This window comes from Falco cherrug, chromosome 4, assembly GCF_023634085.1.
Source record: "Falco cherrug isolate bFalChe1 chromosome 4, bFalChe1.pri, whole genome shotgun sequence".
In the NCBI taxonomy this organism is placed as follows: Eukaryota; Metazoa; Chordata; class Aves; order Falconiformes; family Falconidae; genus Falco; species Falco cherrug.
This window is the reverse complement of record NC_073700.1, coordinates 99,757,991-99,776,867: the sequence shown is the minus strand read 5'-3', so window position 1 is coordinate 99,776,867 and position 18,877 is coordinate 99,757,991. Positions and strand designations below refer to the sequence as shown.

The window sequence follows — 18,877 nt, the reverse complement described above, 5'->3', positions numbered from 1 at the left end:
ATGAAGCTTTCATTAAGAAATGCAGAAATAACCAGGACTTCTTAAAACAAACTACAAGTTGTTTTGTACTTATTCAGGTCCCAGCCTGCAGTTCTTCTTTAGGAAAGACCACTTCATTATTGGCAATACAACCATCATGGGGCTGACAAAATTCGAACTTTCTTTCCATTTTAACAGTAAGTTTTGTGCTGCTGTGTGTTTTTTCAGCTGCTTTGAGTCCTGCCCGCTAAGAAATCAGTGTGTGTGGTCCAGCTTTCTTTCCTCCTCTTCCCTGTGACCTTTTGCAGCAGTGTCTGAGTCCATATTATCTGCCACCTCTTTGCTTTACGTCAGACTTCTCAGATATTTCTCATTGCAAAAAATAAGTAATGGGCTGCAGACACTGCTGTGGAATAACCAGCATGTTCTGCAAGTTTCATGTGATAGAAACTCAAGAGGGGAACATTGCTCTCAGAGGTTTACTTAGATCAGTGAGCAGGGTGACATGTTTGTTAGGCCTTGGGGAAAAAGGGTCATATTGCCAAACATTAGAAGAAAGATCTCTAAACTGATGCAGAATGTTATATATGGCAGTCTTGCCTTCCTCGCTCCCACAGGTTCCATATACCACTGAGAAACTGCTGGGTTTCTGCTAACAGCTTAAGTGTTTCATTTGGAGCTGAAATGAGGGAAAACCAAGTCAGTGTAACATAGCGGTGTGCTCTGGAAATGGAAATTCTGTAGAAAGCATATACAAAAATATGATTTAAAGGGGTTCAGCCTCAAGAGATTAATTAAGAGCCTGCAGAGGTGGATACTGACATTGTTCTGAAGTGCTAATGTAAAATGGGGGAGGCGGGTATTTTTCCATGGGGAATAATAGTTGGCATAGCAAACATTGCTTTTCTTGTAGCATGTAAAAGGATGTGAGAAGGCTAGCATCTCACTAAACGGACAGGTGGATACTGCCCTCTAGTACCCATCCCAGGCTACTGGCAGGAGCTCAAGACAGCATGAAACCAAGGCACTGGTCTGACAAGGCTGGAAATGGACACCTTTCTCCCATGTGGCTGAGGGCACCAAGGAAACCTTAGCAAAAAATATTAAGAGCTTACGGACAACCTGAAAGCAGTGGCTTTCAGCTGCTAACATTAGTTAGCATTGATTCACGCTGAATAGTGAGTTACAGGACTCATTTTTCCATAGCTTGTGACTGAGCATGATATAAATTAGACATGAATCCACTCGATCCATTTCGCCTACTGTTTTTATCAGTCCGCTTACTTCTGTCCCTCCCTCACTGTGTTACTGTCATGCATATGTTGGTCAGCTTTCATTTAGACTTTCACGGAAGCTATGTTGTTTGAAGGGTCTCATGGTTGGTTACTTAGAAACCCTTGGCAGTGGGAATAATTTTTTTTCCACAGCCCTAGAAATTTGTTGTCTACTGGAAGAAATAAAAGAGCAGCTGCTGGTGTGCAGAGACCAACATGCTATGAGCAGGTTAGATCATCTCATTAAAACTGGAGGCTTGAAAGCAGACACTCTAAAATGAAAAGCTGATCTATCCACATGATGGGGTCAGAACTTGGAATTTCTTGTAATGATTCAAACTAAATTTGAAGATGTGAATTATTACAGTTACGATACTGCTGTCCTGTAATAAAGCAAAAGATATGTATGACTTGTAATACCTTTGACTGATAACATCAAAAGAACTTTTGTGTAGCACAAGATCTGCAGTGTTGCTGTGGTGTCTATAGTGTTACCATATTTTTGCAGAAAAACATGAGAAGTTATGGGAGACAAGTTGGGAATACTTTTTTCTACAGTCTTTCTCACTTCTAATTATAACAGATTCTTCTCTGTTTCTTATGCATCTTGGCTATGTTCCACATCAAACACTGATGTTGCCTTTAAATTAACTTTACGATACCAGTGTAGACTAAATTACTGAAGGATTTTCAGGTTTATTGGTCTTGACTTATAAAGGCATCATGATGAGGCTGACTCTTCACTCTCTTAGAGGGCATATCTTTCAATTCAGAAGTGCAGCCAAAGGCAAGCACAAATTGGGAACTGCTGATACAGTTTATTTTAAGAGGACAAATACATGTATGGACTGTGTAGAGTATCACAATAGCACACAATGGATGGCTGTCGATTCCTAATACAGTTCCACTTGGATGTGTCCATGATAGACACCAAGCAAATTATTTGTGCCCATCTGGGGCACAAGAAGAGCTAGTCCCCCTGCGACATGGTTCTTCTCTTCTTCAAAGTCTTATTACATTGGTAAGCTGATGCCATGTCATTTTGTCTTTGTCATTTTCTGTCACAATTTTCCATAGTGGAGATAACAGACATTCTTCTGCCACTCACTTGCATATCCAGTTACTTTGGGACTTGTTTTGTTTCTCACACATGTTATCCACAAGCAAGTAGCTCCATCGTCTTAAGTCCCCCCTTACTCTTCCTGAAGTTCTCAAAATCTGAAGGTCACGATTCATCCCTTTTCTTACTTTGAGAGGTTAGTAACATACAGCAAGACTCTTCATCCATGCATGGGCTACTAAGTTCAGTGCAAGTCTCCAACTTTCTTAAGAGTAGTTGTCAGGAAATTATCCAAACACCAGTTCTGCCAAAGCAGAAAATCAAGTTATGTTGGTGACTGTAGGAATATCTGGTTACAAAGTCCCTCTGAAATCACTTTCTGGCAAGACATGTTTTTCAGCTGACACCTGAGATTTGCTCTCATAATCAGGTGAAGAGGCTGTTGCTGGGGTCTGACAAAACTAGTATGTTGCCAATATGCTCATGTGACCTGAGGCATCAATGCCATCAGCTGATTATTTTGGCTGAGAAAGAAGGAGTCTGTTAATAGCTCGTGCTATTAATTTCACTCTACTGCCATCACCAGCAAAACAGTGAAAAGACTTCAGCTGGCACAGTAACATCTTCCTTCAAGCAGTCCTTAGATAAGGATGGCTCTCTGCAGCTGAAAGAATTGCAAGTTTTCCCCCATGCAATGATGGCCAGTACTGGGCTTGAAAGAATGATCTGGTTGTGATGTATAGCCCAACTCACCCAGTCAACACTGCTATACAGCCATGGGTGGGGAGGCACATATTCATGGCAAAGGGATGGACGTTTGGTAAGTAGATACTGCATTTCACTAATGTATCTGGTGGTAAGAGGCTGCTTATGTTTATTCCCTAAAACACTTCCCCCTTATATAGTTGGATATAACCTTATATATGGTTGTCACTTGCTGCAGTTGGATTAGAAAAACAACAGGCACAGATATTCTGTGCACATTTACCACATTAAAATCTATATCAAAGTTCTGGAAGATGTCTCTGATTTTGGAAAGCATTAACACTGGTGTTACTTTTCAGGAACAGAGCACTGCCAACACCTTGTCAGCCACAGTGGTCTTTTTTATAACAGTGCTTTTTAGCATAGAAGGCAATGTTGTTAAGACATATGCTGACTTACCTTAGCCACCTGTTTGCAAGACCTATCAAATTTGCTGTACCTCACTACTGTTATTCTTATGCAGGTATCAAATCTACAAGTCATGAGGAACACACTGGTACATTTTTTTTCATCTGCTGATTCATGCTTTACAATGCTGAGTGACACACAATCCCTCTCTGCACAGAAATTCTCACCTGCCCGGTATTTACCTCCCTACCCCAGCCACAACCAAGAGACACAACTCAGAGCAGGGGACAAGGGGATACTGGATGAAGTCTGCATAATCAGAAGTCTAATGCTGTTCTTTTCTAGCTAGTATCTGAGTTGCAGAATCCCCAGCTAGTTTTTGGTTACTTATTTGTACAGAACTACTCTCCCGCCCACATTACCTCTACATGTGCAACACAAGATCTGAACTTCTGCCTATTTCTTCTTAGGCCTTTCTCTGTTGGATGTTCCTTCTTTTACTCCACTGTCTCCACGCCAGCCCTCCCAGACTGCATATTTACACTCACAATTGCACCATCACTGTGGATCACTCTCATTTTGTTTATAAATACTACTTCTTTCCGGCATGGATACATGCTCTCATATTTCTCTTCCTGGTACTGATAATGTCCACAAATTTGCAGATCAAAACTCTTCTCAAGTCTTTGTTTTCAGGCAGATGTTAAGTCTCTTCATCATAAAGCATGGATGCTAGGTTACTCACTGAACCACATCTTCCAAACATGGTTCCATCAAACCAGGGCTCACAAAGCTTCAAAATATGCTTGGCATGTGTTGTTCAACAAATCAGTTCTCCTCTTACTAGACTAGCATCCGTTATCAAAGCTTCACCGATACCATGACATATTTTGGGTGTAACACAACCATCTTAAGTCTAGCCTTGATCTCTGGTTTCAGTGAGGTATCACTGGGTGAGAATGCCAGATGAAAGAAAACAAGCAGTAGGAGCTGCTTGCCCTAGCCCCTGCCCTGCCCCGAACAATTTCTCCCTTATTTTGTCCCTCATAAACCAAGGAAATTATAAAAAGTAATTTATGCACCTACTTTGTATTCTGGGGGTATCCTTGCTCCGAATCCAAAGGCTGGGAACATTTTGTCACTGAAAAAGAACAACAAAAAAAAAAAAAAAAAGAAAAAAAAAGAGATCCCACAGAGAAATGTATTTTGTTACAATAAACATTTATTCTTCTGTAAGCATTCATCAGAAATGCAAAGCAGTACAACAGTACAGAAATGGCTTCTACATTAAGAGTGTTACATGGCAGACTGGAAGGGTTTTGGATTAGAGAAGCAAGGGCATGTGCTGAGCAGATGGGGGAGTGATACGGGAGATCTTTCAGGGGAATCCCTAGTATTTTTGGGAAGTTAAAATCATTTGGAGAATACTGAGGGATCAAGATATCTTGCATTTCTCCCACAACTGCAGCAACAGGTCTGTATCACCCACTCTTCTGCACTACCTGACTGCAGTATGAGCATGAGTTGTCTTAAGAGCCTGTCACAACATTTATTTCACAGAAATACAGATGTGCTCTCCCAGCTCAGAAAACGGGTATAGTGAAGATATGACTCTGTAATTAAAAGTGTTTGCAAATTTGAGTTCTTACAGTTGTCCAGGTGCAAAATAGACTTCCAAAAATACCTGAAAGGGGCAATTTCACCCCCCCAAACCTGCAGGTTCTGTAAAGTTTTCCTGCATGTTCAGTAGTTCCACTGAAACATGAGATTATTTTAATTAGGCATAGGTTGACTGATAACCTAGCAAATGTGTAGTATGGTCAGTTAGCTTTCAAACACTTACAGAGAGGTTGTTCTACCCCAGTTAGATCTGTAGAGACAAAAATTCCTGATTCAGAGAACCTGGAAACTTCAAGGCTGCTAACACCCTTCCAGAAATGCAATAATGTCTCACACAGCCCACACGCTGTCAAGCTGCCTCTTCCCAGATGGCAAAGTGGAAAACAACAAGCTGTAAGGAATGTCTCGTCTCTGAGTCAGCAAAGCACTGGATCACACACTGGAGGTTAACAATTCACCCAAACATATGCTTAACTCTAAACACATCCTGAAGCCCCACTGAAGTCCCTGAACTGTACTCTAGTGCTCTGATGAATCAGACCCCTCATAGCTTGATCCTATTCTGCTTACTGGGCTTCAGGGCCCTTGGAAAAGTTGAGTTCCTACTACCATTATTGGCACTTTCAAAAATTCCAACAAGAGGCCAGAAGCTTCAGTTTCCTTCGTATAGTTCAAGACATTGCCACTCCAAGTATCAACTCAATAATTTGTTTCCCAGACATACTCAAGAAAGATAATAGCACCCATTAAAGCTCCTGGGTTACTCTGTCTGGCATTGGCTGTGAAAGACACCATGGTATTTCTGACAAAAGCTAAAGAAAAATGGAAGGGTTTAAAAGAAAGCAGAAATAAGCACACACACACACACACCCCCTCCAATTAACCACAAGATACAGACATATCCAACAGCTCGTTGGGAAATTATGATTGTCGTGTAAAGGTTTAGCTCTCACAATTGGCGTTCTGCTACAAAATGTAGTTGCCACACAGATCCTGGGAGCACAATTCTCTGTACCACATGTTACACTGTGTGACAATGGATGTTGGAGAGGAAGACTAACATCATTTGCATGGTAATGAAACATTTTTTCCAAGAGATGTCAGAAATGAAGTAGCTGCTGATACTTGATGCTAACCACCTGCTGATAGCCTTCTCTTTGATTAACCACTCCTGGAAGTGGGGAAACCCTTATAAGTAGATGCAGAGAATTCAGGTGCACACTCAGAGGGCAAGAAATAAGAAGCCATTAGAAAAGAATCTGAGGGGAGAAAGAAAATCTTGTTTTACATTAATGATTAAGCATGGTTGGATTAGAAAATCAAACCCTGTGGAGTTGTAAGTTAATTGATTTTGGGCAAGAGCAAACAAAGACTAAAAAAGAATTTTACTTAGGTAGAACATAAGTGTCCAAGTTCAATATAGCGATCCAAAAGCTGATGTTGGCAGCCATTACCCAACCTGGGAGATGCCTAAACACATAGAGTGCCTGCATTTGTACTGCAATGTTTCTTGAATGTAAATAAGTGTAGGCACTCTTGTATCTGCAGCTCCATCTTCTGCTCTGCAGCAATTCAGAGACAGCACTAAGTGATACCTCCAGCAGCCTGGATTCTCCTTCTGGTGGGGAGACTCCCACATTCCCAGTCACCCAGTGGCATAGCCCCCACTGTTATTCTGCACATAGAATACCTTACCACCACAGTCAAGACACTTGCCTTTATGTCCGAATCTCCCATATGTCCTTTTTGAGCAAGTGCTAGTTACTGCTACCATTGCCTTGTGAAAGAGTAAAGCCTGATCAGGTACCCCTTCAAGACAGGATTCCACATGGCTGCTTTCTAGAGGGAAATGCATAAACTCTAGAGAGAAGGGGTACCCTGGGGTGCACTCCTGTGCTTAGTACTCTCTCTTGGTTCACTCAGAACAGCTCCACGCTCTCCTTAGGAAGCCCTTAATTTTACAGAGTTTAGGTACATACCTCTCATGTTTGGATTCAAGTTGCTAGGACCAAGGAATTAACTTTCATGTGCTCCTGGAGCTTGATCTTTAAAGTAAGAAGGGAACCTTTTGATTATATCTCATGAAATTCCTTGCATAAAAAAGATATGTTATTCCTTGATATCCGTCTCAAAATTTGTGACTGACAGCTTTCAGAATAAAATAAAATTTTACTGTAAGCAATACTTTGCCTCCTATCACACAAAATAAGGTGTTTAGATAATATAAAGATCTCATTCTTTTGTAAGTATGCAGTTTAATGGCTTAGTGATATTTTACAAAGTAACCCTTTCTAGTCTTCCCATCCACCCCTCATTTGTCATCTGAGAAAAATTGCAGCAGCTGAACCTGCTGCTCTCGTTCTGCTTACCCTGCGCAACTGAGACACAGCAGGGAGAAAGTGACCCAGAAGGGAAGCCAAGGACTCTCTTGTTTTCAGGACAGTCCCTTGTGGTACAGAGGCATGGCAGAGCTACTCTAGCAGATCCAGGGCTATCATGGCAGCTTGCAGCAGAAAGAAGAGCAGCGTCCCAGCTTCTGGAAGCTATGTCAAGGGTTAGGCCATCCAGGCACTGAAACTACAGTCAGAAAATGAAAAGGTTTCCTCCTGCCTCAGGGGTGAGTTGCATGCATCACAGACTCCAGCCCTGTTTCCTAACCTTGCATTTCAGCAGGAAAGGGATCTGCTCTAGTAACTTCTTTTCTTCTTTTTTAATTTAAACTCACTCAAAAGAAGAAAAGTCAGAACCAGTTTTCTTTTCCTTTGTGTTGCTTGCTCAGGCATTGGGGCTTCACAGGAAATAGGCCTGGGACCCTGACTGAAGCACTGGGACAGGACCAGAGACATGGTCTGTTAGCACTCTCCCTGGCACAGTGCTGGCTCCTGCCAACCAGCAGCCTCCAGAGCCTTCCCAGGGACAATGCTGGGGAGAGCTGTGCTTGAGACTGCTCCCAGTGGCAATTGGGCATCACCAGTTTGTGCTGGGAGGAAGAAAGCTGAGATACAAGGACACGGACAGTGTCATATCCTTGGCCTCGGGCCACATCAGGATCTTTGACTTGTTCTGTTTAAACCGAGCCAGAGAGTCCTTGGCATATGCAGGGAAACTGCCCGCACTGTCCTGCTGGAGACAGATTGCTAAAGGGACAGGAGAGAAATGCAGGAAAAGCAAGCTGGTTGTATAAAACCTCAAATTTACAAAATCAAGCAAGAAAAAGAGGATTGTGGCTTGACAGAATCTTTACAAAATTACTCTGTCAAGTCTACTTCACATTCTATACGGTTCTTTGTTTTATACAGGTTCCTCTGAAAATCAAAACTTGGCATAATTTTCAAAAAGCTGAGGTACTTGTCAGGAAGGTCAAAAAAGCAAAAGCATTAGATTTTGACTTTTATACCTGGTTATATAAGGGCCATGAGTAGTCATGCAAGCACAGATGTATATGGCTTCTGGTACTTCCTTCAGTCAAACAGGCATATATTACTGAAAGATACCAAAGACTGAGCAGATCTAGGTTACACCCTAAAGGTAGAAGCAGGGAGAGGGTTCAGGTTCAATGTTCATATTGGTAAATGTAAGTTAGTGCACACAGAAAGAAACTGTCAGGACTCCAGGACTGCAGTCTTCCCAACAGATATATAGCCAGTTAGAGAGAAGTTCCTCAATAACCTCAACCATAACATAATGCATAGCAGAAAATAAATTCTGAGAATATCCCATATTATCCCTTTGGAACATTGCTCAGTTTTAGTCATCTATCCTTCAAGCTATTCAGTGGAAACAGAGGAAGTGCAATGACAAATCAGTATATTAATAGGGGCAGAGAGGAGAGGCATGTCAGTAAGCTGTGCTGCACAGACAGGAAAAGAGATGAATAGAGGAAGTAGTAAGGTTTTGACAATTAGTAAAAGTGATGCAGATAATACCTTTTTCTGTTTCACTAGGAATCCTAGTGATCACTGGAAGGTAAGATATATGTTTATAACAAAGATAAGGAGACAAAATTAAGAACATTAACTACTAGTACTCATTAACTGCTGGTGCCCTCTGACATCTAGTACCATTAAAACATGGAGCTCAGCTTTATTCTGAGAAGGATTTGCTATTTCTAGTAACAAGAAGAATTCCGGTAAAATTCTTCCACTGGGTGAAATTAATTAGTCAGGCATTAGAGAGTCTTCTGCAACTTCCTCTGAAGCTGCTGGCATAGACAATGCTGGAGATAGAGATAGATACTTACCAGTGTGGCAATACCTGTACTCAGAAAGCAAAACAAGAGCTGCCAGGGCCATGTGCTATGAAAATCAGTTCCCTTTTAAAATCTAAATGGGGAATCTAAGTTCTTAATTGCATGGAGTAAATGTAGGGGTAAAAAAGGCCTAAGCCATTCTATATGCCATTTATTTCTGAAAGATGAACTTCTATCTAGCCACTTACACAGGTTGTTTGGGATTCATTTTACTGGTGCTTGTGAAAGCTCCTTGGTATGTAATTATAGATGTACTTACCTTTAAGCTCCTGAAGTCAATGCAGCAATTTATATGGATGCTACTGAACTGACCTTGAAAAGCTTCAGTCTGAAAACATGCTCACTTTATGCTAGAGCAACATAGTAGCATCAGCAGTACTAAATATGAAGTGAATGGGGGGAAAAGAAAGAAACATAGGGTAGGAAGAGAGAAACACTAAAACCTCATCTTCAGTTTCAGGTGACCAAGAATCTTAAATTCACATCTCTTTGAAATTCTTGTAAGGAATATACATGATAGAATCCCTGGATATTAAGGTGTCACTTGTAATTTTGGTTTTGGGTCAGATCAGAATTATCAGAGAGGTATTTTTAAAGTACTAAGCTGGATGCAGCAAAAACAATTACTGTGCCTTTCGTTTTCAGTTCCAATCTTAAAAGAATAAACTATGGATCTGCTGTGCTCTACACACTTTCCCCATGATGAAATCAGATTTTTTTTCTCTGTTAGAAAAAAATTTCAAATTGCCCAAATATAAAAGGAGTGTCAGTTACACGTATCATGGACAGAAGTGTGAATGTGAGGAGGGGGAGAAGGAAAGGGAAAGGGCATGGGAAGAGGAAGAGGGAGAGAAGAGAGAGGAAAGGGTAAAGGAAAAGAAAAAGGAGAAAACAGCAAATGCCACAAACAAAATAGAATCATCTCTAAACTCAATGAAAATTGTAATCTTTCATGTTCAGGGAGCAAACTGGAGGAAAATGAACTGAATTAAGCGTTTCTTTTCTAAACCATATGAATGAATCATGTTCCTGAGTGTATTATTTAGTACTTATCTGAGAAGGGCTTGATGCCAACAAATTCTGAATCATAACATCTTACAGATTAGCAGCAACTCCAAAGAAAATACAGAAATCATTTGAAATATTTAAACATTTTCAGTCCCTGCTTTGCAAGCAGAGCTAGGTAAATAAAGGACACGATCTGTATGATCAAATAAGGCTAAATAAAACCATTTAAGTGGAAGGGACCAGAACACATCTGCTTCACCCCTTGCAGTCCTGCACAGCCACCTGTGCTCCTCCAGGATGGGCTGGAGCTATAGCCAGGCTGTGGTCCAGCTCTCAGACTGCCTCAGTCAGGGTCAGAATGAGCACAAGAGTTCAGCAGGAGCAGTGTTTTCTCCCCAAACTGCTATTCCTCTCTGGGGGACCGCAATGCTGTCACCACATATTCACTGCGCTTGTGCCTGGTTTGATACAACCACACCTCTGGTTTGGACCGGTTTACTGCGTGTTTAAACAAAGTTGCACTGTACCTAAGAAGGCTTGGCATCCAGCCCATAACACACAGTGATTTTTAATGGAGCAGCAAGAATGAACCGATTACCATACATCTTGGTCACAAAAGAGAGCTGGGAGCATGCAAATCAGTGGTAAATCACTGCAACAGCTACATTGTTTGGTCTTTCACAGAGAAGCTACACAATTGTGCAAAACCCTGATGTTAAAATTCACTCACTACCTTTAATTACAGCTTTTAATCACCTTAGGGGAGCTGGAATCTGTTGCATACTGAGAAATAGATACTATCATGTAATTTGGTTTCAAGAATACAAGGGAATGCCTGTCTCACCTGTGAGGGAAATAGTTAATGAAGCAGGGGAATACAGACTCCCAGAAGCTAACCACCAAAAGGCATCAACTCATGAAATAACTAACAAAGCCAAATACAGCTACAATGGATTTAAACTTTCCCTTGTTAACATTAACTGAATTGCAAAAGAAGCTCTGCAGGGTAAAAATATCAAGTGAACTCAGAAATTCCTAGACTGAGGAAAAGTAAATACCCACAGAAAAAAAAGTCATCAGAGCTTGAAAGAGGTAAGCAAAATGAAATGGCAGCTAGATATAATTTGCTAGGACAGCCTAATAAAATGGCAGACTCAAGAAGGTGAGAAAAAAAGTCAGGCTTCCCTGCAAGATGACAAATAAATTGCAGTGACCTGATTTATAACTACATGAATGATCCAATTCAGTAAAATGTATCTAAGAAATGGGACTGTATAACTGAGATAAAACTAGGGAAGGGGATGCTGTAAGGGAATGCTGCTGTAAGAGGCTACAGAGTTACATTTAACTTCTCAAAGCAGGCAGGTTCCAGACAGTCCTATATAAAAGGGTTGCACATATGCCCCTGTACCTTCCAAAACCTTAATTCTAGAGTGAATTTGCATATTTGTGGGATCATATATGGAAAACTGTACCATCACTAAAAAGGTCTTTCTGACATAGATTGTTACCTCAGATGTTTAAAACTTGACATGACCTGAAGACGACACTGCAGGCAGCAGGCCAAATTCCATCACGTAAGGTGCAGATCATCCAAACCGAATGGTGGTGGGACCCTGTCCTCTTGAAACACAAATGTGGCTTTCAAGTTTCAGGATGCACTGCACTAAGCCACCACAAGAACTAAAGCTTTGCTATGTATGCACATAATTTTGTCCTTTTTTTACAAATTAAAGTGGAAAGGGTTTGTCAGAGACCTTCCTCTGCAACATTTTCTATCAGCTAATAACTACCTATAAGGGGTATGCTGAGAAGAGAGGAATATGGGACTGCATCAGCATATGTATGCCGGAAGGTGCTGGCAGAGGAATTTCTCACCAAATGCTCTCAAGATACACATGAGTTTTCTAAGATGAGCAGGATAAAACCATTATAGAGAATATACTGTCATTTAATGTGACTAAACGAGCTGTTGATGTGATTTTACCAAAATACAAAATTACATTAAGTCAAAATGAAGAACTCTATCAAAACACGTTAGAGCAAAATTGTAAATGAAATATACTGATGACTAACATTCAGCTAGGCATCACTGAATCTGTAGGAGGAAATGGGCTACTACCCTTTATTCATCTGCTGATTTGGAATCTCTGATCAAGGTTAATTTCACAGTAATTTGGAGGAGATATAGTAAATGGAACCTAATTCACAAGAATTGCCTAGCTTTAACTGAGAGCAATTTGACCCACAAACATCCTGTTAAAATCAACTCAGGCAAAAGGTATCCACTTTCTGTAAAGGAGGAAACTTGCATGAGAAGATCTAGGCCATGGTGTTTACTTACCCCATGAATGGGTTTCCAAATAGGAATAATTTGTTTCTCAGCTATACGCTAATATAATGGAGTGGATGACTAGAATAGTTATAACCTTAACAATGCAAGGAGGAAATTCATGCTTCTGAAATTGAAGAAATGGTTGCACTGACTAAAGATACACCAGATCAGTATCAGACAGCATCAATGAAAATGGCAAGATAAATTGCTATCTCCTTTATTTATGCTTATTTACTTATAAATACTTATTTATTTACACAGGTGCCTAGTCTCTACAGCAGTAGGTGGTATGCAATTTCACATAAAGTTTGTAGGGTTTATACTTCAAGTCATTCTCTTCAGAAAGAAATGCTGACAAAGAAATCCCAACAGTACCAGTCTGCACAGTTCCAGAGAAGTGTCAGCTTCCCTGACTACACAGAACAAAGCTCTTCCTCAGAGATTTCAAGCTGAATTGAGAAATAGCAAAGGCCACATAAGAAAAGCCATGCAGAGGATTCAGATTTTGATGTATCTACCAGCTGGCAATGCAGCAGAGGTCTTTCAAAAGCATGCAGAGGAGGCAGTGGTTTTGCTAAGCAACTTGGAAGGGACTGCTCATGACTGATATGCTGACATAGGAACTGAGTTCGTGGAAGAAGAGGCAGTGTACAGAAGACAGTAAGATGGAAATTCAGTAAGGGAAAAGACAGAACTGTAAGAATTCACAGTATCTGCCTAGATAAAGGGCCTGTAGATATATATACACACACGCATATATATATATACACATACACAGATACATAGACATATATGTATATATGTATGTATGCATGTACACATGCAAAAGAAACTGTTACAAAGTCATCTCCCTGACACAGTTGTGGTACTAGGCTAATTCTCCTGTACTGGTTCTTAGGATAAGAAGTGGTGATTGCAGAAACCCTGTGTGGCAGCAGTCTGCCAATACACAATATATATGTATATATATATTATGCAATTGTGCCAGCCTAGGTCCTCAACAGTTAAATCCAAAGATTTTCAATCCAGTTTTGTGATTAAAAGTAACAGCAACTCCTTTTTCCCAGTGCAGTTTTAATCCTGGGTTATCCAGACACTTCAGAATATGTTTAATCACACCTGAGCTTATTGATAAACATAAGCTACAACTTTTTATGGATAGGTTACTGTTTTTCTGCTTTTCTTCTGGTTTATGTCTATGCAAATTTGCTCCTATTAAAGCACTAAATAAAAAGATTCATGTCTTTTCCCCTACGGCTTTTAAACTTGTTTAGATATGCTAATCAGCTTTTTTGCTTAACTGTCTCCAGAAAGGTTGTTTCTGTAATTAAAGTAATAAAGAGAGATGGTTAATAATTAAGCATATTTTTACTTATTGATCTGCAAGGGTAGATTAAATTTTTAATCTGTAGCTCTATGTATGAATTTCATGAAATATTTAATGTCACACATAGTGCCAGTTATTCTAGGCATCATTTTTACCCCAGTTTTAATGAACTACTATTACACTACTATCTCAACCAAAGCAAATTTCTGCTTTTCTCCTTGTGTTTGGCATAATTACCCCAAGGTATTTGATTCAGATCCCTCCAGTCAAAGTAACCCTCTGAGTCTTCATCCACAAACCCAGATAGAGCTTCAGGATGAATGACCTGTTAAGTAATTCTTGGGGATGAGGCTGTGATTAATAAAGCAGATTTCAAGGTGTAAACTCTGGGATCTCTTTTCCACTTAAAGCCTCAGTCCAAAACACAGCATTTAAGTACATACAGTTCTTTGTATTTGGGACCAATTGCACTTATTTATATATGACTTCCATAGCACGTATTGCATTTTACATACCTTGTCCCCTGTCTCCTCCCTAACTGCCCTCTGCTGGGTACCACAGGAAATATGTTTCTGGGACAGATGGACCTTTCATCTGACTGACTTGGTTTTATTCACTTCTTAGGTCTACACTGATAAGACTGGGAACCCTAGTCTTTTTATTCTCTCCTTTCATTCCCCCCCCCCTTCTTAATTTTCAAGTGCACTTTATTGAATGAGGGAAGGAAGGTTTTATACATGGTTTTCAGAGTGAACACACTCGCTCAGGCCTAAAATACTGAGGAAGAACTCATAGAGGAATTTCTGCATCTAGTCAGCTACCGTTGCAATTCATTGATTGCAGAATCTAATGTTGAAACTCAAACTGAATTCATGACTTGCATATCTTTTGTGGAACATGGCCCAGTTTTTAAATTTTCACTCTTAAGTATTTTATAGAGCTCTACACATAAATAATTTCTGCACTTTGCAGGAATAATGTACTCTTTGCTCATTAGTGGCCTTTGGGGAGGTTGCTAGACAAGTGTGTTTTACACAAGCAGTTTATTTGCTAACGTATGATCTCAGTGTGAGTGTCAGTTTTAAAGAGCTACTTGAGTATTTAGAGTTAAGGAGGCTGTTTGCCTAAATGAAAGGATATTAGTGTCAAGAAACAGAATTTATCTTCCATGTGTTTCAAGGGCTCTTGGAAATAAAAATTAAAATCTGCAGTAACTTTAAGACTGAATAAACAGACATAGAGATTTAAAATAATTAAGAACTATTTTTTGAAATAGATTTTGAATACAGATAAAATGAAGACCAATTTTATGACATCATTTTACAAAGCTATGTGGTCAAACATATGGACTCATGAGTTGAGTGCATAGATCAGAACAGGGATGGCCCATAAAGAATGGGAAGTTCCAAAAATTTCCAATGCAACAAATGCTTAAAAGTATTTGACAAAATAAATCCAACCTTTGTCTTTTTCAAGGTATGAGTATTGATTTGACCACAAAAAAGCTGATTCTCACATGTGCTTGTGGAGCACTTTTTATTAATCCAGTGAAGAACTCTGTATATTTGCACAACTATAAGACTGCGTGTAAAAATTAATCATAAAGATCATCCAGGTATATGGGAGGAACTGAACATTAGGGTGTGGTGTGAGCAATTAACAATAAAGTTCAAATTCAGTAAAACCCTTAACTCCATCTTAGTGCCACCTGTATTTTGCATAATACTTCAGTGTTTGCTTGAGTCAGACTGATAATAAGCTCTAGTGTCTTGCTGAATCAGAATAGTTGTTTTAATGAAAAAATAAATATTTAATGTAATAGAAAGAGACTTGTAATAAGCAGAAGAGAAAGGAAAGCTAGTAATTGCAGAAAACAGATTTCAAACTGAGGAGCAGATTTGCAAGTCTTGCCATGGGCTTCGCTCACAATATCATCATTAAAACCTCTAATGATGTAAGATCGTTGTCCTGGTTTCAGTCCTGGTTTCAACATGCCACTGTACTGGAAAAGGATGAAGCTCTGGAACAACTGCAATACATTGATGATATCATCATGTGGAGCAATACAGCAGAAGTTGTTTTTGAGAAAGGGAAAAAATAGTCCAAATCCTTCTGAAAGTCAATTTTGCCATAAACCAAAGTAAAGTTGAGGGACCTGCAAAGGAAATCCAGTTTTTAGGAATAAAATGGCAAGATAGATGTCATCAGATCACAACAGGTGTGATCAACACAATAACAGCTACGTCTCCACCAATTGATAAGAAAGAAACCCAAGCTTTCTTAGGCACTGTGGGTCTTCGGAGAATGCATATTCTAAAGTACTGTCTGCTTGTGAGCCCTCTTTAACAAGTGACCTGGAAGAATGATTTCAAATGGAGCCCTGAGCAATGACAAGCCATTGAACAAATTAAACAGGAGATAGTTTGTGCAGCCCTTGGGCCAGTCCAGACAGGGCAAGATGTAAAACATGTGCTCTACACCACAGCCAGGGAGAACAGTCCTACCTGGAGCCCCTGGCAGAAAGCACCAGGGGAGAGTTGAGGTCAACCCTTAGGGTTTTGGAGCCAGGGATACTGAGGATCTGAGGCCTGCTATACTCCAATTGAAAAAAAGATATTGGCAGCTTATGAAGGGGTTAGAGCTGCTTCAGAAGTGATTGGTAGTGAAGCACAGCTCCTCCTGGCACCATGGTTGCTGCTGCTGGGACAGATGTTCAAAGGGAGGGTCTCCTCTACACATCATGCAACTGATGCTACATGGAGTAAGTGGGTCACACTGATCACACGAGATCAAATAGTTGTCCAGGAATCTTGGAAGTTATCATGAATTGGCCAGTAGGCAAAGATTTTGTAATGTCACCAGAGAAGGTGATAAGTGCTGAAGAAGCCCCAGAAAATGGGAGGCAATATGCTCAGTTTACTGATGGGTCCTGCCGTATTGTAGGAAAGCATCAGGCATGGAAGGCAGCTGTATGGATCCCCCTATGAGAAGCTGCAGAAACAGCTGAAGGAGAAGGTGAATCAAGTCAGTTTGCAGAGGTAAAAGCTATCCAGCTGGCTTTAGACATTTCTGAATGAGAAAAATGGCCAATACTTTATCTCTACACTGACTCATGGATGGTAGCAAATGCCCTGTAGTGGTGGCTACAGCAATGGAAGCAGAGTAACTGGCAGCTTAAATGCGTAAACCCATCTGGGCTGCAGCATTGTGGCAAGATACTGCTGCCCAGGTGGAGAACCTGGCTGTGAAGGTATGTCCCATAGATGTTCATGTACCCAAGAGCTGGACCACTGAAAAAATCAAAATAACCAACAGATGGGTCAGACTGCTAAGACTGAAGTGTCTTAGGTGGATCTGGACTGGCAACATAAGGGTGAAGTATTTATAGCTCAGCGGGCCCATGACATCTCAAGGCCATAAAGGAAGAGATGCAACACGTAAACAGGCTCATGATCGGGGGTGGACTTGACCATGAACACTATCACACAGGGTATCCATGAATGTGAAACATGCGGTAAAATTAAGCAAGTCAAGTGGTTAAAGCCTCTCCAGTATGGAGGACAATGGCTGAAATATAACTGTGGGGAGGCCTGGCAGACTGAGTGACTATACCACATTTCCACAAACCCCCCAAGGCAAGTGCCATATGCTAACCGTGGTGGAAGCAAACACCAGATGGCTGGAAACACACCCTGTGCCCCATGCCACTGCCTGGAACACTGCCCTGGGCCTTGAAAAGCAAGTCTTATGGTGACACTGTACCCTAGAAAGAACTGAGTCAGACAACGGGACTCATTTCCTGAACAACCTCATAGACACTTGGGCCAAACAGCATGGCATTGAGTGGGTATATCACATCCCCTATCATGCACCAGCCTCTGGAAAAATCATGTACTGTTTAACAGTATGGACTGTTAAAAACTACACTGAGAGCAATGGGTGGTGGGACCTTCAAACACTCGGTTCTGCATTTAGCAAAAACTGCCTGGTTAGTCAACACTAGAGGCCCTGACCAATCAAAGCTTTGGCATATTGTAGAAGGGGATAAAGTTCCTGTAGAACACATTAAATATATGCTGGGGAAAACTGGTTTATTCCTGCCTCAGGCAAAGGCAAACTCCTCCATGAGACTGCTTTTGCTCAAGGACATGGGTGCACTTGGTGGGTAACGCGTGAGGATGGGGAAGTCTGGTGTCTGCCTCCATGGGATTTGACTTTGGGTGAGAAGAGCCAATGAAATGGATTAAATTGTGTGATGTTGATTACTACATGACAGAGTATATTATCACCTTGATGGTGGCTAAATGCCCATCACCACACTGGGAACCTTGTGGTGCCCATCCCTGCCACTCTGGTTTTGGGGATCTGATTCTGACTCCCTTCTGATCACCACATTAATGAAAAATGAACTTCGATGAAACCAGACAAGCACAGTGGTGATGGAATCAGAACTGGCTTGAGCATGCAACAGTCTAAGATGACACATCATCTTTCCTGCTCTGAAAGACTGTTATGACAGATGGAACTCGAAGTCATTGACTAAATGAACTCAATGGAATTTCATAGGGAAGCCCCACAGAGTAAGGGAATGATATCTACGTGTATATATCAAAAGACAGAAAAGGTGATGCTGTATTGGAAAGTGTGGGACCTGGGCATGACGTAAATGGTATAGAATAAGGGGTGGATACTGTCCTGCTTTCAGCTGGGATAGATTTATTTTTCTTCCTAGTAGCTGGTGCAGTGCTGTGTTTTGGATTTAGTATGAGAATAATGTTGATAACACACTGATATTTTGTTGTTGCTAAGTAGTGTTTATACCAAGTCAAGGACTTTTCAGCTTCTCAGGCCCTGCCAGCGAGAAGGCTGGAGGGGCACAAGAACTCAGGAGAGAACACAGCCAGGGTAGCTG

At 40.7% G+C, this 18,877-nt stretch overlaps 1 protein-coding gene across 4 annotated transcripts in view; it reads right to left on the bottom strand.

The window, feature by feature from the left end:
* CPNE4 (copine 4) overlaps nucleotides 1-18,877 on the bottom strand; it is a 320,303-nt gene that overhangs the window by 21,297 nt on the left and 280,129 nt on the right. For all 4 annotated transcript variants that reach the window (XM_055708199.1, XM_055708200.1, XM_005445873.4 and 1 more), the window contains one exon: nucleotides 4,513-4,567. In XM_055708199.1, coding sequence (XP_055564174.1) covers nucleotides 4,513-4,567 — 55 coding nt within the window. The remainder of the gene's footprint in view (nucleotides 1-4,512; nucleotides 4,568-18,877) is intronic.